General features: G+C 45.8%; 1 protein-coding gene across 1 annotated transcript in view; it reads right to left on the bottom strand.

Moving 5' to 3' along the window:
• Positions 1-25,614, bottom strand: part of Myo10 (myosin X) — a 191,124-nt gene that overhangs the window by 80,994 nt on the left and 84,516 nt on the right. The window contains exons 4-10 of the mRNA NM_019472.2: positions 18,464-18,651; positions 10,376-10,510; positions 8,672-8,796; positions 7,595-7,608; positions 7,400-7,484; positions 6,157-6,260; positions 581-710 (exon numbers count right to left, since the gene is read on the bottom strand). Coding sequence (NP_062345.2) covers positions 581-710; positions 6,157-6,260; positions 7,400-7,484; positions 7,595-7,608; positions 8,672-8,796; positions 10,376-10,510; positions 18,464-18,651 — 781 coding nt within the window. The remainder of the gene's footprint in view (positions 1-580; positions 711-6,156; positions 6,261-7,399; positions 7,485-7,594; positions 7,609-8,671; positions 8,797-10,375; positions 10,511-18,463; positions 18,652-25,614) is intronic.

The raw sequence follows: 25,614 nt of genomic DNA, 5'->3' as shown, positions 1-25,614 counted from the left end.
TTCTAAAAAATTACATTATATATAAATTATGTATAAAAATATTATATATATATATATATTTAAAGTACTTCAGCTGACATTTTATACGTTTAAAGTAAAGGCAGTCACAGTGCAAATGGATAACTAGCAGGAGGCACAGCTTCCAGTACAGCTATGAACCCCTCTGGATAACTCTGAAAACCAAGGCAAAGGGTGATAGCACCACGCTTTCCTGTATCAAACACTTGCTGCTCATATGTCTACTTATTGGCCCATTTCCCTTCTCAGTAAGAACAAGAACAGAGCCCAAGCCCAGGTCTGGCACCTTGGACTCTTGCCCTGACACTTGACATCACACAGGTGGAGCTCCACAGCTCCTGAGCTGACGTAAGTGCTTAGCATGCCTGAGGGGGTGAGACCCTGGGTTCAAGCCCCGGTACCAAAGGATGGGGGAAATCTGTAGCTCTACTCTAGGAGCCAGAAAACCTTCTGTAAAAGACTGGGTGCCAATTTTCTGGGTCTAGTCTCTTGTAAGGAAAGCACTGAAGGGGAGACAGGGTTGGTGATCAGGGGTCAGGGTGGGGCTCAGGCATCACCTCACCTGTTTTGAAGGGAATCTGCGCCCCTCCAGCAGTGATAAACTCTATGTTGCCGAGATGCAGAATTCCCGCCAGCAACCTCAAAACTTCCCGAACTTCCTCCTTGCTGAATTGCATGACTTCCATTGCCGTCTAGAAGAAAAGGAAAACCCGCCCATGACTAAGTTACACTATTAGGTACGGCTCTAAAGACAAGAAGAATAAAACACTGATGCATAACCACTGACTTTAACAATGTTCCATGTCCAAGAAAATAATGGTAATAATAATAATAAAAAACCAGAAGTGAAGATTGCCTTCAGTAGATGGCCACACGTGTGTGACACAGCCAGCCTCTTGCTTATGTTACTAAGTAGCTTAGGAATCCCTGCCTTCACAGCATGAGTAGGATGCTTTTCTCCTCCAATATTAAAGCACAACAAACACTGCTGTCTTTATAGAAGCCGGAGAGGCAAGGGGACACGCAGAAACAACAGGTACTTTGAATGCAGTGTGTTAAGTAATGTCACATTATGTTTTACATATGTTATATGAAACTATTTCATGGATGACATTAGTTTATGTTGATTGGAGGCTGTTAGAATCAAAGTGGGGTTCTCTGTGTCAAGTTGCAGCTGGCTAAATAAAGTAAGAAAGGCATCAAGGAAGGACACTGCTGCATATATGCCCTACAAGGAGAATTTCTGCAGAAGCGTTGGCACGCACCAGTGTTCTCACGGGAAGTACTACAAGGCTCTCTGTCTGCTACCCACTCGCTGCCTCCTCCTCCTCCTTGCTGCGGGTCCCTGCATAAGGGATCGTTATTTCAAAAACACCCCTGATCTGGGCTTTGAAAACTTCCCCGTGCTTCAGTATCCTCAGCTAGGAAGCTGACATACTCCCTCTGCAGGGCCATTCGAGAATCAACCCCTTATCTCCCCAGAGTCTCTTCCACTTCTTATTCTGCTTTGGTTGGTTTTTGAGGCCAGGGTCATGTGAGTGGCACAGGCTGGCTTGGACCTTGACTTCGTAATCCTCCTGCCTCAACCTCCTCATAGAAATCTAGGTGAGTGCCACCACACATGGTTTACATGGTTCAGTGCTGGCACTGAGCTCGGGCTCTGTGCATGCCTGACAAAGATGCTACCAAATCAGCACCATTTCTAACCCTTTATCTGTTCTCTGGGTCAACAAGTCCCAAGTTTTCCAAGATTCAAAGAGAAAAAAAAAAAAAAACTTGTTTGAAAAAGTAATACAGTCTGACTCATGTAGCATGAACTTACACACACACACACACACACACACACACACACACACACACACACACGGCCACGCGCCACTCAAAACCACTGTGTATATGCACTGAGGTCTATGAGGCCTAGAAATCTTAGCAGTGGTCTACAGCCAAGGATGCTGGGCATGTATGCAGTGTTTGGGAAGTCAGAGAACCAAACAGACCTTCACGCATCAAAGTCCTTGCCACTTTCACACACATTCGTGAGTCCCCAACCTAGGGGGCCAGATGGAGGCAGTAAAATAAATTAGTTGTTACTTCTGACTTGAAATAGCTTTCAAATCTCAGCCAAAAATTTTATGGTGCAATTTTGAAGGCTATATTAAAGCGGGCTATGACACTGAGCATACACTCATTGTTTGCAGTCCATGGAAAAGCAGGTGCCCTCCCAAACAATAATCATGTGGTCATTAAGAAGACTGTACGTCCCTTATGAAAACACAGCACTCAGAAAATGGCATAGAGCTGGGCGGTGGTGGCGCACATCTTTAATCCCAGCACTCGGGAGGCAGAGGCAGGCAGATTTCTGAGTTCGAGGCCTGGTCTACAGAGTGAGTTCCAGGACAGCCAGGGCTACACAGAGAAACCCTGTCTCAAAAAACAAAAACAAGAACAACAAAACAAAAACAAACAAACAAAAAAAAAACAAAGAAAATGGCATAGAACAAAATAAAACCGTAGAATTGTGCCATGTAAACTAACACTCTGAAACATTTATTGTTTTGTCTCCACTTCTATGGCCATAAGAATATGATATGTAAAATAACTTCTAATATGAGTAGTGCCTATTCCTGTCTCCTGCCCCCCTCGTTTCTTACATAAGAAAGTTTTCAGTGTTTCTAAATGTTATTCTTGACCATGTGTTTTAGTTGCTAGCAGGGGTCTTAGCTATGTGTCTAATAAATTACCTTAAATACCAATCCCTAATTCTCATAAGTTTGAGAGGAGCGAAACCTTGCTGTTTCCAGGAAGGAAGAGATTTCCTCTTCCTCTGTCAAAGTTGGACTCTTATTTATTTATTTATTTATTTATTTAATTTTTGTTTTTGGAGACAGGGTTTCTCTGTGTAGCCCTGGCTGTCCTGGAACTCACTCTGTAGACCAGGCTGGCCTCGAACTCAGAAATCCGCCTGATTCTGCCTCCCGAGTGCTGGGATTAAAGGTGTGCGCCACCAAGCCCGGCTATTTTTTTTTTTTAAGCCTTGCTTAGAACTCCCAAGAATAAAACTAAATGATTAAATAATAGGAAAATGTCACATTTGGGATGTTAGTAAAATCACCTAACACTTTTATTAATACTTATGGAGGGCTAAACCTAATAAGTAGTTGTATGTTGAATATTTACAGGTCTATAAGGATATCCATAAGGAGAATGTGCAACTAGAATATATTAGTCAGGAACATTATGTCCATTTCATATATAAATTTCCTGCATTTTAACGTGATATATCATTTTGTCCTAAGATCGGATTTCAAATGCCAACAATTGTTACTTCAATGTAACTGTAAATCTGAAACACTGACATTAAGAAAGACAAACTGTCTGAACTGGCTTGGGGCCAACAGAAGGGAACCATTTTGTGGGGGGAAACGATGCCCCTAGAAGAGCGGCCAGTACCCAACACCCTCTCAGGCCATGCTCCCTGGTGGCCGCGGCTCTCTGGGAGTGGGACCTGCAGCAAGGCTAAACTAGATAATTACCTGTCTATAACAACAGTATCTTTTAATAACAAATGGTTTTCCTTCAGCTTCCAGAAATGGGCATAAACACAAGAAGAAACTCCCAAGGACATCTCTTTCCCCTGATTCCTCAAGAATAAAGAGGGTTGCTAATTTCAACGCATGCTTCTTGATTTGGGAGAGAAAAGAAGGGTTTGCTGTGGCAAAGTGAGAGTCCAGAAAAGAATGAAGGGACTACTTAAACCCCAGTTCTTTCTGGGGCTCTAGTGCTAGGAGTCCCAGGAGATAAACAAAAACCTAGCTCTGCATTTAAAACTGCGTGGCTTTTGCATAGGACCCATGTGGTCATTCTGAATACTTTACTTATAGGCAAGGTTTTGTTCTGTATCCCAGGCTGGCTTTGCGCTCACTAAGCAGCCCAGGCTGGCCTCAAATTTGCATCAGTCACCACGCCCCAGCCTCCTCAATGCTGACATCACAGGCATTTGTCACTGTGCCTGGCCTTCACCACCTCTAGATTACCAGACACAGGGCATATGCTACATAAACAGCAGTTCTGATGCTGCACGGATTTTGTAGATGCAACCTTCTTTCTCTTCTTTAGAAGTATTTTCTATCTGAAGTTGGTTACCTTTGGCAATACAGGACTCAGAGATCTGGGGTTAATATGATATTTTAAAAGAAGACGTCACAAAATCCAGCTTTCTCTCACTAGTACCCCACAGGGGCTGGGAGACAACTGTGCTATAAGCTGTCTTTCTTCATCCTGTTCTGGACTCACACTTTTCCCAGTACAAAGCCACCTGCCTTCTAGGTTCCTAGACCCCTCCCCTCTGAGGTATATACATAGAGTATTCTCTTCAGGGGGTGCCAGACACAGAGCCCTGACCTTGTGTGTGTGGAGCCCCAGTTTTGATCCTGATAACCGAGGACAGATAGAATAGTGACAGTCAGTGTCAGAGACAGCTGGAACAGACAGAGACAGAGACACAGATGGACCACTCTGCACTGCTCTGGACATTTGTGTGGCTTTGAACAGAGATGCAGAAGGAAAGAAAATCACATCACCGCCTCGTCTGCTTTGAATTCCATTTTTCCCCCTTTCTGCTTTCCTTTGTTTTTTTGAGACAGGATCTAAGTCTGTATATTAGGCTGACTTTACACTCAGGGCAAGCCTCCTGCCTCAGTCTCCCAAGTACTAGGATTGTAGGCATTAGCCACATTCCCCACTTGAATTCAGTTTCCAACTTCAAACCAGATTATATACATGGGATGGGGAAAATTTATGTGTGATTGATAGCTGATTTGAAATCAATGATTTGGTATTTGTCTGTCACCTGTTGGGTAGAAGTTCCCTGAACTGTATAGGCTACTACTGTTGCCCTTGGTTACACACCAACCCTGGATGTGGAGACCTTATTGATGAAGACACCACATACTGAACGATCAGAGAGTTTCTGACCTTTGAATGACTTAAAATGACAAGTCTAAAGAGTCTTGAAAGCAGGAAGACATGTGTAGGTTAAGGGCAGGCTGTTCATCAGCTCTGCAAGTCTCCCAGAAGACACCATTCTAATGAGCTGGCATGGCCATTAGGAGCAGAGCTAAATCCATGTAATGTTTAGGACAGGAAGTGTGAGCACCCCTTGGTATGCACAGGGACTGGTTCCAGGCACCCTGTAGGCATTACAATCTGAGAATGTTCAAATACCTCAGAAATAGGTGTACATGCCTATGTACATCCTCTCTATACCTTATCTCCAAATTACTTATAGTGCCCAATGCAGTATATATACATAACCGTTACACTGTACTGTTTAGGAAACAGCAACAGGGAAAAAAAAAGGCCTGAATAGATGAGTACATTTAAAAACCTGACAACACGTTTTCCCTCTGCTGACAGTTAAGTATGAGACCGTGAGCAGTGGATAGACAGGGATGCATGCGCTTGTGTCTGCTATATTTATACCTGATTAGATATAGTTACATGAGTCAACCCTGGACATATTGTACTCTAAAGCTGAGGACTCTGGCAAAGACACAGCCCACCACGTGACCTCCAGCCATACTCAGATAGGCTGTTCGCAGAGTACGCTGACCAGGCTCATTCAATGCAAGTCACAGTGTCCTGAGGCATTGTGAAACTGAGGGACACTAGCAACTGTTGCCACCATGAGTCAGCACCAGTGGTAACCTTGTCCCACGGCTAAGGGAACTATTTTTCAAAAGAAATCCTACCTACAGACTCAAAACTGGAGAACTGTGGCTAGGGGTGGGGGGTGGGGTAGGGCAAAGCCTGGGGCTCTATGAGTCTTGTTTTTAAGAGTGGAGGACACTGATTCTGAACATGCTGTTCCAAGTGAGCCACACCTCTGTCCTGATTGACGCTGTCACTCATCATGTTTGAAGGATACCTAGGATTCCCCTCTAGCCCAGAAAGCAGGCTTCCCTCTGACTTACAGGAAAAGAAATAACTGTTCTTATGTGTTCTTTCAAACGTAGTTATTTCTGTTTTCCTTACCAAAAAAAAAAAAAAAAAAAAAAAAAAAAAAAACAACCCTTTTTTTTAAGAGCAAAAATGAAACTCCTACTCTTATCAGGAGAACATTTTTAAAACTGAACTTACGATAACTTGTCTGAAGGATTCCTGGTCGCTGATCGTCTTGTCTTCCGTACACCCAGACTGATTCAAGTAATGGTAGTTTTCTGGCAAAGATAAATAAAATTCTTCTACAGAAAGACAAAGAAAGATGCGACATCAGTGCCCGGCTGGTATAGCTGACAAAATTCAGAAGACATCACTGTAATTTACCTGAGTACACTGAAGACTCTATTCTGGTTTTAATAACTAGAGCACACACCCAAGTCTATATCCCAAATGACCACACACTAAGATGCTGGTAGAGCTACTTTTTAGAAATCCCAGGGAAATAAAAACTTCATTAAAGTAAGCAGAACCATAGAGAACCCATTAACGAGACTCTTGCTTTATTGTTTTCTTCTAAAAGCCAAGCATTTCGGTTAGGGATGGTTAAGTGGGAGGGCTCGCTTAGGACACAGAAGCTCTCAGGCTATCCTCTAGTAGGACAATAAAGGAAAATAAGCACACACTTAGAAATGACTGTCACCTAGGTGTGTTTTAAAAGTATAACCTTTGCCTAGGGAGATGGCTCAGTGGTTAAGAGTACTGGCTGCTCTTCCCTAGGACGTGAGTTCAATTCCCAGCAACCACGTGGCGGCTCCCAACCCTCTGCAGCTGCCGTTCCAAGGAATCTGAGTCCCTCAAACACCAGTGCACATGAAGCAAAAATAAATGATTAAAAGAATATATCATATGGGGTAGTGAGTTTGTAACGCCAGGCTCGCTGGCCAACCAGCACAGACTCAATGGCAAGGTCCAGGTTCAGTGAGAGATCCTGGCTCCAAAGGTAATGCAGAGAGCAATGGGGGTGCCTCTGACATCACCTTCTGGCCTCTATGCACAAACATGGGAACTCACTAGTTTACATGCGTGCATACAAAAATACAGACACATGTGTATGTACAGAGAAAACACAGATAAACATGTGCACACACACACACAGAAATAAAGCTGCTTGCATTACATTATATATGTCTCACAAATATCCGTTACATTCAAAGTGTACTAAGATTACAAATAGTTTGAGGTTTCTCTGCTGCTAGTTTTTCCCCTGTGCTGGGGTGATCCTCAGATGACCTCAGCCGGCATCTCTGGTACACCCGCTGCACTCACACATTTTACTGCAACTGGTGGACATCACGGACTGCTGAGGTGCCATCTACAGTGTGTTTTGAGCAGGAGACAAGCTGCCACCCCCCTGTCTCTGCTGAACCTGTTCGTCACTCACCTCGCTCTCCCTGGTCCAGCCCTGCCAGCAGTGCATAGAATATGTGATAATTCCTCTCCCCGGGATTCTGCCTCACTACTCGGTTCTGTGAGGAGAAACCAAATTTATATATATATATATAAATGTTTTTATCACTTAATACAAAACAATCTCTGAAAACTGTCATTATAGGAAAACTGAGCCATGAGTACTTACTTTTTCTAATAAATCTTCATTCGAGAAGTAATGGAAGGTCAAGGAAGAAAACAGATACTGGTGGCATGGAGGTGGGGGTGGGGAGCAGTGTGCTGGCCTGGTTGCTTGAGTTGTGGCTCACTCATCTGTCTGCGTTGCTGCTACTGGTGCCAAATGACACCAAACAAGCAAAGCCCACGTCACCTAAACCCAGGCCCAATGTCATGGTGCCCAACTGAACACTAGTGCTTGGTTCTAGTGCTGCTCCAGGGCAGACATGGCTTAAATGTAGCCCCAAGGGGCCATGTGGAAGAGCCCTCACACAAGGTGAGGCCCAAGAGAAGGTGGCTAGGTCACTGTTACTATAGTTATGCTAATGCTGATCTTACAAGCATGTCAGTTTCTTGAGACAGTCAAGGGTGGAGTCCGCCCAGTCAGGTTCTCTCTTCCTCTAACTTCTTGGCATGTGACCTCTCAGGCATGCCCCCGCCGGCCATCTAGGACGCTAACCACCATGCTACAACGGAGCAAGATGGCTTGTACCAGAGCCAGAATACTTGACTTATTAATATCTTAGCCTAAACGGTGACCTAAGATAAAGCTGCTTTAATCTTTATTTTTTTATTTGTTTGTTTGTTTATATTTCTGTGTATAGCCCTGGTTGTTCTTGCACTCACTTTGTAGACTAGGCTAGCCTCAAACACAGAGACCTGTCTGCCTCTGCCTCCCAAGTGCTGGGACTAAAGGTATGTATCACTACTTTCTGGTTTACGGCTATTTTTTTTTAAAAGGCAAAACTTGATAAATACTTTTTTTTTCCTATCAAGTATCCCGTCAGACATCACATTATAGCAACAGAAATCAGATAATAAGCGATGAATCTAGACTATGGGCATAATCTGAGACATTTCCAAAGGAAAAATGATCATTTACCTTGTAAAGTAACTAACAGGCCAGATGCAATGATATTAAAGAGAAAAGAACCCTTGAGCTAGAGAAACAAGTATTTCACGTTCTTTTGGGCCCCTTACAGTAAGAGAACAAAGTTCTCACTGTCAGGGCCAAATACAAAGCCAGCCATGAAACGAAACAGGATACAATCTACAATTCTTCCTCCCTGAATGTTTCCCTGCTGGCAGATGTTCAGCTGAACAAACTTCCCGAAGCGACTGGAGTTGTTGTTGTATACTGTCTTCGCATTGCCAAATGCTTCCATGATTGGGCTGTGGACAGAGGACAAGAGGGCATCACTCAGGGCCAACGCTAATACACACAAATGGAAGGAATCTGCAGCCCAGGGAGGGTCCAGCCTGACTCTGTTTATTTAAAGAAGAGTTGGCTTTTCTAAACACTTGCTGAGACGGGCTTCTCCTGAACATCCTCTAGAATGAGAGAGACTAAGAAGATGGTTAGCTATGCAGGGAGAGGAAGCTGCACAGCTAAGGGGACCACATGGCTCAGCTCTGACAAATGAACTTGGCTACAGCAGTGCCCGGGAGATGTACAGAAGAGACCCCCCCATCTAGGATCTGAAAAGCCCTGGATGCTGGGCCTTCCACATGTTTGCACCATGGCCTGGAGGTAATTTATTTAACATCTTCCAGATCTTCTCCAACTGTTAAACAGAGTCAGGATAGACCAAGGGTGTGACAGGCAGGGCCGTAAAGGGCCAGATGCTATTGTCAGCTTTCAGAGCATGCGGTCCCTGCTGAAACTACTCAGTGCTGCTTCTGTTGTCTAAAAGTTGCCAGAAACAGCACAAGCAAGCATGGCAGGGTCCCAAGGAAATTATTTATGAAGAACGCTGAAGGAGGCGGGTGAAGAACTCTGAAAATGGAGGGTGATGACCCTTGCTGAGCTACAGGCTGGAAGCAGGGCTAAAAACTAAAGGCATATATACTTAAGTGTAATTTGTGTGTGTGCAGGTGTATATGTGTGTGTGTGTACACAAGTGTATGCATGGTACTTTAGACCTTGAAAATGCTAAGCAAGCATTTTACCACTGAGCTGTATCTCCAACTGAAAACAAACCAAAACAAAACTGCAGGATATTATACTAGGCTGCAGTTTGCTGACCCCAGGTCAGCTCTCTGCATCCGGGGTCTGTAATGTCTCTCTCGGTACAACCTGACAAGGCGCTAATCAGACACCAAATGAGTCAGCAGATGATACTCAGCCACACAGCCTTCTGTCAGTTCATGTCAGGATCATGGCTGGGTACTGCTGATCTGTCCCAAGTGAGGCTGTGCAAATGCCCTGTGCTCACACTGACTGCGTTTCTCTGTCTGAATGCTACAGCAACTGGGTTAGTGTGTGTCTGAGAGCTTCCATCAGCAGCTGCAGTCAGTCTGCTTCTTAGAACCATGAAGTACTGCCTATAATGGCCCGACAGGGATGGGATGGGACAGAGGGAGGAAGGATGGATGGACCAGGAGATGCATCTGCCCAAGCAGGTGTTGCTGAAGGCTGCAGGAAGTGCTAAGTCCATGTCAAGACCGGTTCAATTTTGGGAGGGGCAGGAGGGGCAATGGTGGGGGGAGGGGAGACAAAGGCTCGCTATATCACCCTTCCTAGCATGGAACCCTCTAGGCCCACCTGGCCTTGAATTCACAGAGATTTGCCTGCCTCTGCCTCCCCTGTGCTGGGATGAAAGGTTCACAGCTGAGATCTCTTAATGAGATCCTAACAGGCAAGCCGGGAAGAGAAACAGACCGACTAATTTATAGCTATTCGGTTCCAGAAGGGAAGCCTGAAGCTTTTCGCCCTTTGGCCCGGGAGGGAGAAAGGTGATGCGCTCGCTACCTGCTTTGAAGGATGGCTTGCTCGACGCTGGATGTCTTCTCCTGCAGGCCCAGGTCCAAAGTCTGCTGGCTGATGACGGACAGGAACTTGAGGATCAGCTTGGTGCTTTCCGTTTTCCCAGCTCCGCTTTCCCCGCTGAAACACAAAACACACAAGGTTTGGTTTCTAAAGAAAGATGGAGTCTTGAAACAACTAGCTTTGCCAAAAGCACTACACTCCTTAAAACAAGTCACCATTGACAATGGGGAGAAGGGAGGTACAAATCCCTGTTGCCGGACCAGGAGGAGGGCTCTGTGGCTAAGGGTACCTGCCACCAAGCCCGATGACATGATACAAAGAGAAAACAGACGCCCACAGGTCCCTCTGACCTCCACAAGTCTGCTACAGCCTGCATGCCCTCCTTTGACCCTCAAATAAGAAATTCAATTTTATAACTTGCCCGTTGCTTTGATTTGCAGGGAAGCGGAGGCCTTTTCTCCTGCTGGCAGGTCCATTTCTGACCTCCTATATACTGCTTCTTATGCAAGACGCAGGAGACAGACAGACCGCACTGTTCAAATAAGGGGAGCCCTGCACAGGCAAGAATCTTTACTTTGTCTTGTTCCCAAGCCATGTCCTCATCTCCAACAGCACCCGCTGAGGTGGGCACCTGCCGGGTGTGTGTTAAATGAACGGGCACAGTCACAGTACTTTGGGGGGAAACAATGAGCATAAGAAGGAGACCACCAGTGTTCAGAAGGATGAAGCCCGCACTACACGACCAGCCTCCCAGCTATCCTGAGACAGAAACAGGCAAGGAGGGTTGAATGCCTGGCTCAGAGCTAAACACGAGGGTCTGATTTCAAAGTCCTACGGATGTCTTGCACTTAGAAGCTGGTAACAGAAAGTGGACAAAGCACTTCAGACAGAGGGGACCGAAGGGAGATGCAAAGGATGCCTCAGCTATGATGTCTGCCAAGTATAAGGCTGGCAGAGAAAACAGGAGGATTCTGGGTAAGATATGATGGAGCAAAAGCCAGAAGGCAGGCAAGGCAGTATTGGAAGATGCAGCCCATGGCTGGTGAGTGTGCTGGGTCCATTAACATCACCTTCAAGAGCTAAGTCCTTGAGAGGGTACTCCAGAAGGCCTGAAGAGTCCCTTCCAGAAGACCAGCTATAGCTATCTCCTTCGGTGCAGCTGTTACCTAGGCTCATGGATGCTCAGAGACTGCACAGGTAATACAACTAGAGATGGGAAGGGAAGCATGAGAGACATCTGGAGAGGAGAGTCGAGTCCAGTCCACTTTGTGAAGGTTCCATGTTCAACAAGTACCCTGGGGGAGGCGAGAGGAAACAAGAAGCCAACAGACACGGAACGCAAAGCAGAAGGGGTTGTATGAGCAGGGCTGGCAGAAGCCATCGGAGACGGCAGGGTAGACTGCTCGGTGGAAGACAGACAGGAGCCCCTGAGTTCTCTGTGTCCTGTGTGTGCCAAGGTACGGGGCTCTTAAGGTATGCTGTCAGGTACATGGTGAATGATTAAATAGCTAATTACATTCAGAAAAGAGGAGAGGACTCAGATGATAGGCACCCCTGCCTGAAGCCAGGCTGCGTGTCTTGGGCATTCAGTAAATATCTGCTGATCAAGACCCATGAAAGGTACCTTATCCCATTTGGAAACATTAGGCTTGAATATGAGAGAGAAAGATATCATTATTCCAGACAAAAAAGCATCCTAGCAAGGGTTCTGAGAGCTCCCAGCAACAAGACGGGGAGACGTGTTCTCCCTGCAGAGAGCAAGTGCCACAAACCACACCTCCCATGAGATGCAAAAGCAAAACCCAAGAGATTATGACACAGGCCTGCCTGGGACAGCTGAATCTAACAACCTCAGAACCGTCCTGTTTGATGCTTGAGATGGCAGAGCGAGTGAGTCAAGCCAGTCTGGGCTGAGCTCTCTGTTATCCACAACAGGAATCATCCTGATTCAGGACGTAACAGTCCTTTTGACATACCTGGCCTGGGCACAGACCAGTGCTGCGTGTATGGCTGGCACTGACATCATACAAGACTTAGTAGAGTCCAAGCTAGGAGAGGAAAAATTTGAGGAAATAGCCAATGGCATGCACAGTACCCCTGCCAGATGCAGGGGCTGGGGGCAGCACACGACAGAGGCTCTGGAAGGATCTGGGTACCAGCGAGCTTACCAGCGTGATGAGCTGGATGCAGACCACAGTTTCCACATCTGTCAAAAGTCACTGCACTGTATACATAAAATTAGCGTACTTGACTTGATAATTTTACTTTACATTGGAGAGAACAAAACAAATCTACTTCTAAGACAAAAAGCAGTTTCCAGGCCTCAGCCTTGGGACAGGGCAGCTGGAGAATTGTGGGAGGAAGGGCATATTTTAGGGGAGAAAATGATGTGAACTCAGAACCCAACCCAAGATGTGAGATATCAAGATAGGATACCTGAGGACTCAGAGAAGCTGCCCAGGTGGGATTGGGAGAACAGGAAAACTCCTGGGGGGGGGGGGAGATAGAGAAGGGAAGAGAGAGCAGGGTCAGAGAGAAACCCCATGTAGACCCGAGTTAAGGAAGAGAGTAAGACAGCTGGAGAGGAAATCAGGGTGGCTTATTTTAAGTCACGGAACCAAATGTGCATGCCTTCTCCTCCCCAAACACGTAACAGCTGGAGACTTTTGAGTGATTATGCCTAATTATCATAAAACGAAATCAAAGTGTCAGGGCAGTGAGGCTCAAAAGAACTGGGAGCAATGTGCTCTTTAATCAGGAAGGAGGCAGGCGAGTACCAGCAGGAGATGGTGCTAGCATGCACTGACTCTCCATGCACGGGGATGCTTGGGCTGTTAGCAGGACAGATGGGAGCTACCTGGCAGTGTTCTAGATCCATCATGTCTAAGATGATGTCTGGTCCTTACGTTCCACCTTCCTGCTTGTGAATACATTTCCTACTCAACCGCACCCCTCCAATCTGTTTCTCGCTGGGGTGGTTTTGCTGCAGGCGCTGGACAGGGCTGAGAAGCTGAGACACCGGTGAGCCAATCACCAAACCTAGGACATAGGCTCTTTGCCTTTCTGTTTGCCTCTGCTGATCAAGCATGCCCTCTATGCATCAAATTCCAAAACAACACATTTTTCTTAACATAAAAATCAGATCAAACCTAATTTCTATCATTTCCTAGTTGATAGCTAACTAAAGGAGCATCTCTAGGGTCTAAAAGATTATGTCCAAAGGGTTTTTATTTTTATTTTTTAAAGATTTATTTTATTTATATGAGTACACCAGAAGAGGGCATTACAGATGGTTGTGAGCCACCATGTGGTTGATGGGAATTGAACTCAGGACCTCTGGAAGAGCAGTCAGTGCTCTTAACCACTGAGCCATCTCTCCTGCCCATGTCCAAAGGTCTTAGCAAGTTAAAACAGTCCTCACATCATGGCTTCGGTAGTGAGCCTTTCTCCACAGATTTTGGTCCCATTCCAGACAGTCCTCACCCATACACATGTCCTTCTCCTGCTTCTGACTGTAAGTCACAGACCATGCCCTCTGTCACATGTTCTCTGTCTAACCAAACACCCAACTCTGGCTCAGTACCCAGCAAGACACACTTCAAGAAACAAAGAGGGCTGGTGAAATGGCTCAATGGTTAAGAACACTGACTGCTCTTCTGAAGGTTCTGAGTTCAAATCTCAGCAACCACATGGTGGCCCACAACCATCCGTAATGAGATCTGACGCCCTCTTCTGATGAGTCTGAAATCAGCTACAGTGTACTTACATATAATAAATTAAAAAAAAAAAAAACAAAGATCAAAAACCCAGTTACTTTTATACCATCCCATAATATAAAAGGCCCAGTTAAGAAGTGGCTCCATTTTTGACAACTCCAAACACAAAGCAAGCAAAGACCCTGAGCACTTCCTCTGATTTACTCATCCTTTGGTTGACAGTTAGTTAAGGCTGGCCGCCTACCACATATTGTCCTGGTGTGAAGCCACACAGACAAGTTAGCCTTAGCTTTTTACCCAGGACAAAAGTTATGTTTTGTTTTTTTTTTTTTTTTTTTTTTTTTTTAGATTTATTTATTTATTATATGTAAGTACATTGTAGCTGTCTTCAGACACTCCAGAAGAGGGCGCCAGATCTCGTTACGGATGGTTGTGAGCCACCATGTGGTTGCTGGGATTTGAACTCTGGACCTTCGGAAGAGCAGTCGGGTGCTCTTACCCACTGAGCCATCTCACCAGCCCCCATGTTTTTTTTTTTATTTTTTACTTTATTTTATTTTATTTTATTTTATTTTTTTAGACTGAGCTCTGTACTGGGCCCTGAAGGAAGGACTAGATTATACAAAAATGGAGTCACTCAAGCCAAGTGCTGCACAGTCAAACTGAAGCCTTGAGGAAGCACATGAACCGCAGGTCTGACGAGGTTTTCCTGAAAGCAGGAAACTCCAGTCTGTCTGGGTCAGTCTGAGAAGGAAGCTCCTCCTTCGACCCCGGCAAAGGTAGCACGGAGTCGGCCAGTCAGTGTGGGTCTCCTGTTCCATCCCCTGCTCTCATGACTTGCCCTGTTCTGCTAACTCCCAGGGAGAATCTCACTCTACTTAACGGCTTGAAGGTTCCCTCAACACCTAAACCATGACCAGGAGTCAGCAGCTCCTACAGGTACATTTGCTGTGACTTCTGTCACCTGACACTACACTGCATCTCGAGAGTTCACTCACATTCAAAAAGACCACAACAAGCTAATCTCTCCACACACACACACACACACACACACACACACACACACACACAGTGGTAGATCTCAAACATACAGACTCATACACATACATTTTAAAAATTTTAATTTTTTTTTAAAAACAGAGTTTCAGAGCAGAACAACCTTGAAACAGTACACAATGGAACCCTAAAGGCCCGGCATTGCCATGCCCAGCTGGGGATCTCAGCCAAGGCTAAACTACTTGTTTTAAAATTTACTTGATAATGTGGAGGGCTAGAAAGAGAATATTCTGTGATTTTAATGCCAAGAAGGCGAGAGACCATTGTGAGACTAGCAAGACACACAGCATCCACCAGGGGGCAGATTAGGCCCAAGGAAACCAAACAGATCCTTGTATCTAGCAACCTAGCTCTTGTTTTCTTAATTCCAATACTTTCTTTAAAGAAATGGGAGAGACGGGACAGGGAGATAGCAGGGCAGGGAAGGGGAGGAGAGGGAACAGAAGGGGAGGAGTAAAGAAAAAGTAAAAAACAAAACAAAGAAAAACAAATCTGCTGGTAAGTTCTATTGAACCAAACGGCCTGCGTGGTGTCACTGCCCAACACTGGAGAAGCAGAGGCAGGCCAAGGCTACAGAGTGAGACTGGGTTTCAAATACAAAACCACCCCACCCCACATTCTAGTGACGAGTCAATTCTTTTGCTTTTGAATGGGGTCTCACTACATAGCACTGGATGGCCCTGGTAAAACAGACTACCCTCAAACTCTAACTCTGAGATACTTGACCCTGTCTCCAAGAATACTAGGATTAAAAGTCACCGTGCCTGGGCCACAAATCCATTCACAAAGACTCTTGTGGATTCATTTAGCTACGTAAAGTTACTTTCCCTTTTTTAGTTGTTCAACACAGGGTTTCTCTGTGTAGCCCTGGCTGTCCTGGTACTTGCTCTGTAGACCAGGCTGGCCTCATCAACTCAAGAGACTCACCTGCCTTTGCCTCCCAAGTGCTAGGATTAAAGGTATGCACAACCATCACTCAGCTGGTAGCACGTTTTTATCCCAGCATTCAGTAGACTGAGATAGATATATGTATCCTGAGTTCCAGGCCAGCCTGAGCTACATGCGTAGAGCCTGACTTACAAAAGCAAAACAAACCAGCAATCTTACATGATGTTTGAGTCACAAGTCAAGTTCCCTTATTAGGCACGCTATTGCTTATCCACAGTGGGTATCCTCACTTGGACGGACTCTCAATTATCATGATCCCTGTTTGATCCACTTAACACACTGACAAGCTACTTCTGCAGCCTCACGTTAGCTTTAGCGTTGCTACAGTGACCGAGAAGAGAACAAAGTCCATCTCTCCCCGGGCTTTGGGGGAGGGGAAATCAGTTCATCCATCCATGTACATGTCATGTCTATTTGTTCAAAAGAGAAAAAGCAGGGGAACCTCCCACAAGTACAACGGCCGGATCCTGCTGTATGAAAACGGTATGGTTCCTGCGATGGTCGGTCATTAGAGCATGCTCACATCACAGGCTGCAAAAGGGTCCCATGCCTTCATGCCTGGCAGTGTATTGTTCACTGATATATTGGGCAGTAAGAACTCATCTCAGCCATCTTTGGGCATGCTCTCCCTAGCCTGGGGTCTGCGGTAGGACCTCCACTGGTACCCCTCCCCCACAGGAAGAGTCTCTCCAATCTGGGGAGAGGATGGGGGGCGGGTACAGCCTGCTCGCCTCAGATCCAGTCAGTCTCCACCACCTGGGAACTGTCCTCCGATTACCTGGTTGGGTGTCTGACCAGGTCTGTCTGTGTGACTCGGGGCTACAGTGTTGGCAAGCTTGATTGGCTTGGGGTCCAAAAATGACAGACGGCACTCTCCATCTGTCCCTGTGTCGTACTGTCACAGAACTTGAAGTCCTGTGGGTATTCATATACTGCCCTCCCCCCCAACCAAACTGTTCTTCCCATTTCCTTCCCTCTTCAAATAATAGAATTATTTTGTCACAAGTTGGGGCTAGAAAGCCTTGTAAAACAGCTGTCAAGATCATTCACAGTGGCAGTTCTGTGGCCTGTCACTCCTCAGTCACTGTCATGTCCCATGAGTGGGTGCCTGGAGGGACACGTGAATGAAGAGCTTGGATATTCCATGGAAACCTCAACACTTCATCACATCTGTGTTGGACATCATCCAGACCGGACTCGCCACTCCTGCCACAGCCTCTCAGAGCAAACAACAGGCTCCAATAGGATATATGCAGTGGGCCAATTTGCATTCATTAATAATTAACATGTAAGAAGCATATAAAAATGTACTCCAGGTCTTTTTAAAATGCCATTCTAGGTGGGAAGGGTTGTCACGGTGGGGGCTCCGGTTACTTTATTTTCCGAGTAAGTAAGAACTGGGTGATCCTGGAGGCTCAGGAAGAAGAAATGCTGTTTGAGAGAAATGTGAGCTACACAGTAAAATCCTGCCTCAAAATTAACTCAAGACAGAAAAGTATACAGACAAGTTAGACTTGGCTCCAACAGGCATGTGATATCTAACACAGTTAATTTAAATAAACATGCCCTTGTACCATTCTCTTAAGGCATGCACAGCAAGCTTTCTCTCTCCACCTAACTCATAGGTAAACTTTAGGATAGCGGTTCTCAACCTTCCCAATGCTACAACCCTCTAAAACAATTCCTCATAGTGTGGTGACCCCCTCCCCCCACCATACAATTATTTTCATTGCTACTTTGTAACTGTAATTTTGCTACTGTTATGAACTATAATGTAAATACCCATGTTTTCTGATGGTCTTAGGCAACCTCTGTGAAAGGGTCCTGTGACCCCACTCCCACTCCAAAAGAGGTCCTGACCTATGCGTTAAAAACTACTTGCTTAACGGGCATTCCCATTATTAAAAAAAAAAAAGACTCTTAAAAATATTTCTTAAAATCAGGATATTGTTAACTAAAGTGATTTCTATGTATATAGTAGATTTCTTCTACAGCACAGAAAAAAGAAGTCTTGCTCAAAACATTCAAGCATTGTGACTAACATCCTAAAATACGTAAAATATTTCAAATATCAAAGAGCCACTGAATAGACAGATTGACAGTGCTTCATCTGTGAAATGGCCAGAAGAATAATGCAAGATAATTGGGAGTAAAGAGGGAAAAATGGGAATAAATGATCGAACAAATGAATGAACGGAGGGCCTATGTAGGGCAAACCGCCAACCCACACAATCTGTCTGCAACTGAGCGCCCTCAGCAGGAGCCAGGTTGGCTGGAGCGCTCTCCAGTGAATGGTTTCTGTTGGGCGGGGCAGACAGTCGGCCCACCCCTGCTCTCTGCTCTGGCTCACCTGATGAGGACACATTGGTTGTCATGGCGCTTCCACAAGCAGCGATAGCATTCGTTGGCAATGGCGAAGATGTGCGGTGGAAGCTCGCCCAGGTGGCACCTGCTGTACTCCTCCATGGTGGCGCGCTCGTACAGGCCAGCGATGGGCTGGTAGGGGTTCACTGACGCGATGATGGAGCCGATGTAGGTCTGCAAGCAGAGGGGAAAGATCGGGCAGCGTTACTAGGGCAGTTAGACCTGGCTTGGACCTGCACATCGCCTGCTCTGCATTCTGCACAGGGGGGCGGGAGCGATCCAGCGAAATGATCGTTTCACGAGGCCTCGGCACGCACTGCACTGCCCACGCTGTCCGTACACCCTGAGGTATATAACCTCGGCACTGCGCAGATGCACGGAGCCGGTTCAGAGTGGGCTTTCGGAAAGAGGTCAACGGTGAACTAGGATGGCAATGAGCCCAGACCAAATCCCTGTTCCCAGGTGACCTCCCTAATCCCAATCCTTTCCTGGCACAAAGCCCAATAGTTCCCGTTCCCTTCCTCCACTCTGTAGCTGTTATGAAACAGCAGGTGGCAAAGGCAAAAAATAGAAAAAAGGGCAGAGGTGGGGTGGGGAGAGGGTACGGGAGCTATTGAATGAGCAGTTTCTGTGTGGAGAAACTTGTGGAGGTCAACTGCTATTAATGCATGGCACACAGCACTGGGCATGTCTTGGAAATGGTTAAAGATCATCTCAATGACAAATCCTATGCCAGGGTCTATCAGCCACAGGTTTTTTGTTTTGGTTTTTATTTTGTTTTGTTGTTCTTCAAAACAGGTCTTTCTTTGTAGTCCTGGCTATCCTGAAACTCCCTGTGTAAGGCTGGTCTCAAACTCAGATCCACCTGTCTCTGGCTCCCAAGTGCTAGGACTAAAGGTGTGTACCACCACTCTCGGGTATACAGCCACAGGTTTTTGAAGCATCCTTCCTCAGACCTTCCAGAGCAGTACAGCACAAGCTAGTTCCCACTGCTTAAAGCCACCGGTTCCCTCCACAGAGACTGGCACTTCTGCATCGAGGCCCCCCAGTTTTCCAGGGTCACACACATCCAGTAAGTCAACACAGGGAATCAGCATCCCTGCAGGACCCTCCACCCCACCCCAGGGGCACACCTGCTGTGCCTTTACAAGGACCAGCATGTCTTTCTTTCCCCATGTGTTAAAACCCTGACCACAATGCCTAAGAATAGCACTATACTTGAAGACAGGGCCTTTCAAGAGTGATTAATTTAAACTTGGGCTCTTAGGGGTATCTGAATCCGATTCCGCCCAGTGTCTTTGTAGGGAAGGGACAGCTGGACACACAGAGACCCCATGGACGCACACTCGGAAGCTGGCCAGTAGAAGAATGCAGAAACCTGATGACGACTCTGTTCCTAGACCCCCTGGCCCCTGGAACCATGGCATTGTGGGGTGTTGTCCCTGAAGTCTAGGCAGGCCATACCTGGGTCTAACCCCATCAGCGTTCAACATGACCCTAGGAAATATGCAGTTCTGCATTTTTTTCAGGAGAGGAAACTGAGGCAGGAGGCGAAAGTTTTGACAACAGCTACAGCACCAGTACATGGTGGAGATGAGATCCAATCCGAGACCAGCCAACCTAATTCTAGAACCTTCTATTACCAAGGGGGACAGCCAAGGTAGACAGAAAGTCCTAGTGTTCTGAGAACATCTGTACATCATTACAATCTAAGTGATTTAGATTCACACTAACTGCCAGGAACACCAGGCAAAGTGTTATATCTCCAGTGCAGCTTTTTAAATATAAAAACGTCTAGGCTGGGAAGTAATTTAAACCAAAAAGATTTAAAACATAAGTGGCATTACCGTGGCAATTTCACTCTTAGGTTTATAACCCAGAAGAACGGAAAGCAGATACTTCGATACATTGACGGCAGTATTACTCATACAGTCAAAGGTTGTGAAACCCAAAGGCCCATTGTCAGGCCACAAGAGAGCAAGCTATGGTACATCCATACAATAGAATACTCTTTAGCCACGTAAAAGGAACACAGTAGTAATTACATAGATGCTATAATATCAGTGCGTAACATTTGAAAGCACACCAAGTTAGAGGCACCAGATTCTTCCAAAACAGGCCCATCCACAGAAACAGGAAGACAGAGGCTTTGAAGCTCTGAGGTGGCAGAACTCCCACGGGGGAGGGGCAATAGGTGGCCAGTACCAGGTTTCCCTTTGGGGTGATAAGGATACCCAGGGACTAGACTGAAGTATGGGCTCTTCAACATCACAAATGCACTAGATCCCAGTAGTCTGTAGACTTAAATCTGATGGGCTTCTGTTAAGCAAAGTTCCCCTCCGTTAGACAAATGACTTATTTTGTAAGTAACTGTGCCCGGCTTTGGAAACGGAAGTCTACTTCGCTTGGTCAGGCTCTGTAGGGGAAATTTAGCCAGAAAGGGAAAAACAAAACAAACCAACCAACCAAACAAACAAACAAACAAAAAAACCAGAAGCCACTCCCCCTGGGAAAAGGAGTAGGGGCAACACTCTGGCCACATCCTGGTCCCTTCCTCTTTGTTAGCTCTCTATGGAGGGGACACCAGGGCTCTGAGTGCTTGGTCCCTACCTCCATAGTGTTGGTCTGTCCTCTTTCTGTTAGATATCAAAAGCACTCACTTTTCACTGTGAGAACTTTTTCATTCATACCAACAGAGGTCAATGGTCAATGCCATCACTCCTTAGAAAGCCGACTGCGGCAACAGAGGTGCAACCAGTGCTCTCACTATAGCTGCTTAGGTGGGCCTGAGGCAGGTAGAATGTGAGAGCTGTAGGGAATGTATTACCTACAGGTAATACATTAAGGAGATACCATATTTAATTCATTTAATTTGGTGAGAGGCTGCACATATATCTATCATCAGTGAGACTACTTCTAAAAATGATACATCACGTCTTGATTGTTTTGCATGTCTCTATTCATCACACTTGTTTGGTGGTGTAAAATTCTGAGCTGCCCTTCTTCCTTCTAAAGCACAGGCTGTGTGCTTAGGGTCAGTAAATAACAAGAGAACTCCAACAAACAGCCAAGTGGCAGGTGGAGGAAGAGCCCCGCACATGGCAGCAAGTGGGGCGGAAGGCAGAGCGCTGGGGGAGACCCTGACAGCTGGGAGGCAGCACTGCTTGCAAACTTTGATCATTTCGCACGCTATAAAAAGGTATGACTACCGCTCCAAAAATGGCCATGACAGCGCTGCAGCTTAATGCTGGGGACACATGCAGGTACCGGCTCCTGCATGCTGGATTCCAAATTCCACAACGCTAAATAACTCAACTCATTTTTATGGCTTTTTCAGAAATACATCCTATTTGGAAGCAAGTTAACTGTCTTGCCAGAAAAGTTCCACATAACTCACCCTCAAAGAAACATACCTCCTTGCCCATTTTAATAATTTGGAACAGCTACTGCACATGTGGCCTAAAAACACTAAGAGAAACTCATTGTGTTTCTTCAACACCAAATCTACCAACTCAGGGCCTGCAAAAATGGAACGTACCTATATCTAACCCATCGAAAATATAATTTGATTTCACAGAACATGTATATGTCAAAATACCACGTTGTACATCTTCATAAAGTGTTTTGTTTTTACTGTTTAGTCATATAGGTAACTTCTTAGCCCTCTGCCTAAGATGAATAGGAGTCCTGCTCTCGTCACTTTAATATCTGATGCACGCTCTAAATAAGATTGATTGATATGGTGAGTGTATTTTTATTTATTTATTTATTTATTTATTTATTTATTTATTTATTTATTTATTATATGTAAGTACACTGTAGCTGTCTTCAGACACTCCAGAAGAGGGAGTCAGATCTCATGATCGGATGGTTGTGAGCCACCATGTGGTTGCTGGGAATTGAACTCCGGACCTTCGGAAGAGCAGTCAGTGCTCTTACCCACTGAGCCATCTCACCAGCCCTGCTTAACCTCTCTAAACCAATATTCTGATCAGCTATAGCCCGTTCCCCTCAGTTAGCACCCAAGTTTACTATCTGGAAGTGCTCTGCGAGTTACAGGTATTTATTACCATCATTGCTAACAGCCCTCTTCATCCTACGGTACCACAAAGCTGCCTACAGATCAAGTCGGCTGAATGTACCAGAGAAACCAGTTATCTACAGTTGGCACTGTGATGTATTTTGCTGAAAGGAAACCCAGTTAAGTGGAAATCATTTATTGCAGACTTCTTGCCCACTCATCATTTCTCCCTCGCCTCTTGCAGCCATGCCAGTTCAACAGAGCAGTGATTCACTTTCTAAATCCTCACCCTGTGTGAGCTGCAGCTTGCGATCCATATTCTCAATGGACTACGGCACCCTCTTCCCCCAGATGCCCATACAGGGCTCAGATACCACATGGAGGAGGCTGACCTCTCCTGAGTACCTGTTTCCCCACCCCAGAGCCCACACTGACAAATGGCAGTCCAGCGATCTTGTAGAAATTCAGACTTTTAGAGACAACATGTTGTCTCAGGAACAAAAGGCACTTGCCACAAAGCCCAGTGATGGTTGTCCGATCCAGGACCACGGTAGCAACAGAGAACCAGCTCCCACAAGCAGTCCTCTGGTCTCCCCAAGTGCACCACGGCTTGATGGCCTGCATTTCTCTGACTCTCCATGACTCGACATGGAAAATGTCCCAATTTTCTAGCAGGTTTATTGGTTAACTCTCCTCCCAGACCTGATGCCTCCTTCCTCTAGCCAAAATCCAGTTATCATGCCACATTTTCCCAAAAACTCGTATGTATTCTCTGCCATCGTTTTTTCTTGTTTGTTTTTTTGTTTTTGTTTTTGGTGAGTTGAATGAAGTTCATTAATTTGCACCTTGGCCAGCTCTTGGCCACCTTGCCAATCAGCAGTGTGCAGCCTTTGTTCTAGTACCTTGAATGCCCTGCACTGGATAAATGCCTTGTGGTGGTCTGAATGAAAATGGCCCCCATAGGCTCATAGGGAGTGACGCTATTAGTAGCTGTGGCCTTGTTGGAGGAAGAGTGTCACTTGGGAGTAGGCATTGCTGTCTCAGAAGCTCAGGCCAGGCCCAGTGGCTCAGATTCTCCTCCAGCTGCTTGCAGATCCAGAAGTAGAACTCTCAGTTCCTTCTCCAGAACTCTGTCTGCCTGCATGCCACCATGTTTAACGCCATGATGATAAAGGACTAAGCCTCAGAACTGTAAGCCAGCCCCAGTTAAATGTCGTCCTTTGTAAGAGTTTGCCGTGGTCATGGTGTCTCTTCACAGCAATAGAAACCCTCAGACATGCATCAAGCTATTTTACTTATTGCATACACTCATCTGCTGCCCTGAGAGCCACTTTCCTCCTTGGCCAAATGTCCCCAGATGCTCTAATGCTCAAAGCTTGCCCAAGGACTGCTCTGCTGCCTCCTCCTCCTGCTGCTCACCCACTGGATCCTGCACACTCCCCATCTCCCTGAGTTCTAGTCAGTGGTTTGCTTATGCAGGCTTTCATCACACAGCTACTGTGAACAAGAGGAATTCTGCAACCCTGGAGCCCAGCACAGAGCCTGATATTCAGGCAGGGCAAACTTGATACAGACATAGTGGGAATATACATTGCAAATATCCTCCCCTACCCCACCAATATACCCATGCTCTCATTCCATTAAAGGGTCCTCTCTGCTCAGTACTTTCTGCATAAGAAAACCATTTGCCATGGTCTGATTACACCAAATGAAAACATGGTTAAACAAAAGAACATTAAATGTTAAACATTCACGTATTTTTAAAAGATGCCAACATCCCAAGAGCCAGAGCTCAGCAACTAGATTTAGAACTTTCAGCATCTCCACTTCCCCCTGAGTGAATTTATGTTTCAAATTCTCTTCCTGTTGAAAGGAATCTGAACCAAAAGGAGAGGCAGGGTGTGTGGGAAACATCACAAAAAAAAAAAAAAAAAAAAAAAAAAAAAAAAAAAAAAAAAAACAACACAGGACCTAATTGCCACCATAGTGTGCTGATGTGGAGACTGGCAGCTCACGGGCCCAGTTTGGTAAGTTTTAAGAAGACATAGAACCAGCCAGATGGTTACAATTACATCTTGGCAACACCAGTCTTGATTTCAAGTAATGGTTAAAAAAAAAAAGTCAGAACACAAGAGCCTCCTCACAAACCACACCACACTCAGCTGTTCCTGGTGTGTGGCCTGTGCCAAATCCAGGTTAAGCATCCAAGCCCTAGGCTCTCCTAACATTTGTGACAAGTAAAGATTTAAACAAACAAACAATCAAATAAACAAACAAAATGGCCTTGACAATAGATGGAAGCAAATCGAAAGGTTTACTTAGGAAGGAGGACTCAACTTGTGGAAATGAAATACAAATTTTGATGATGGTGTGCCCTAAATAGAAACCCCCACAACAGGATATTCCTACTTTTACGTGGCCCGTGTTTTTGCCAGAGGCAAACTCCACTAACATCTGCTGAAATCAACAGGCTGCTAACTGACTAGGACCTCTCTGCTAGTGCATCTTTCTTCCTCGAAGCAAAGTAACTGAGGAACAACAGTCTACCCTTTTACACAGAAATGCCACCTAACCAGGAAGGGCTAATTCTTGAAAGAGCTAAACACAAATGAGCTGTAGAGCTGGCGGGATGCATCTTTACACACGGCCTCTCTCTGAAACCCAGCTCCTTTGATTCTGCTCTCTGCTGCCGTTTGCTCAACAAGACCAACAAACTAACCAGAGATCTGGGCGGAACACAGAACTGCTTCCTCCGGGGCCCTCCTCAACGCCATAATTGCAGGCTCCCCGCGGCTCAAGTGATGTGGTCTGGAGTCATTCCTTAGTTGCCGGGAGAGTCGTCTCCTCCACAAAACTGACTCAGAACGGACACAGCCCAAGATGGAGGGAATGTGAGTCTCTTCCATCTGGCAGAAAGCGAAGCTGCCACACCACCAGGGCCAGCAGTCCCCACACTTGGACAGAGAGCTTTACGGCCAGAATAACGGGAACCTCAAAGGCTCCAGTCAACACTGGGCTAGACAATCTGAGATGACCCAGGCTCCAGGGTTGACTAGGAGAGGCCTCCTCAGATCCACAAATCCTTTCTGGTCTCCTTGAGGAGCTGCCAGGACTGT

Source organism: Mus musculus, chromosome 15, assembly GCF_000001635.26.
Source record: "Mus musculus strain C57BL/6J chromosome 15, GRCm38.p6 C57BL/6J".
NCBI lineage: Eukaryota > Metazoa > Chordata > Mammalia > Rodentia > Muridae > Mus > Mus musculus.
This window is presented reverse-complemented; position numbering and strand designations above follow the sequence as displayed.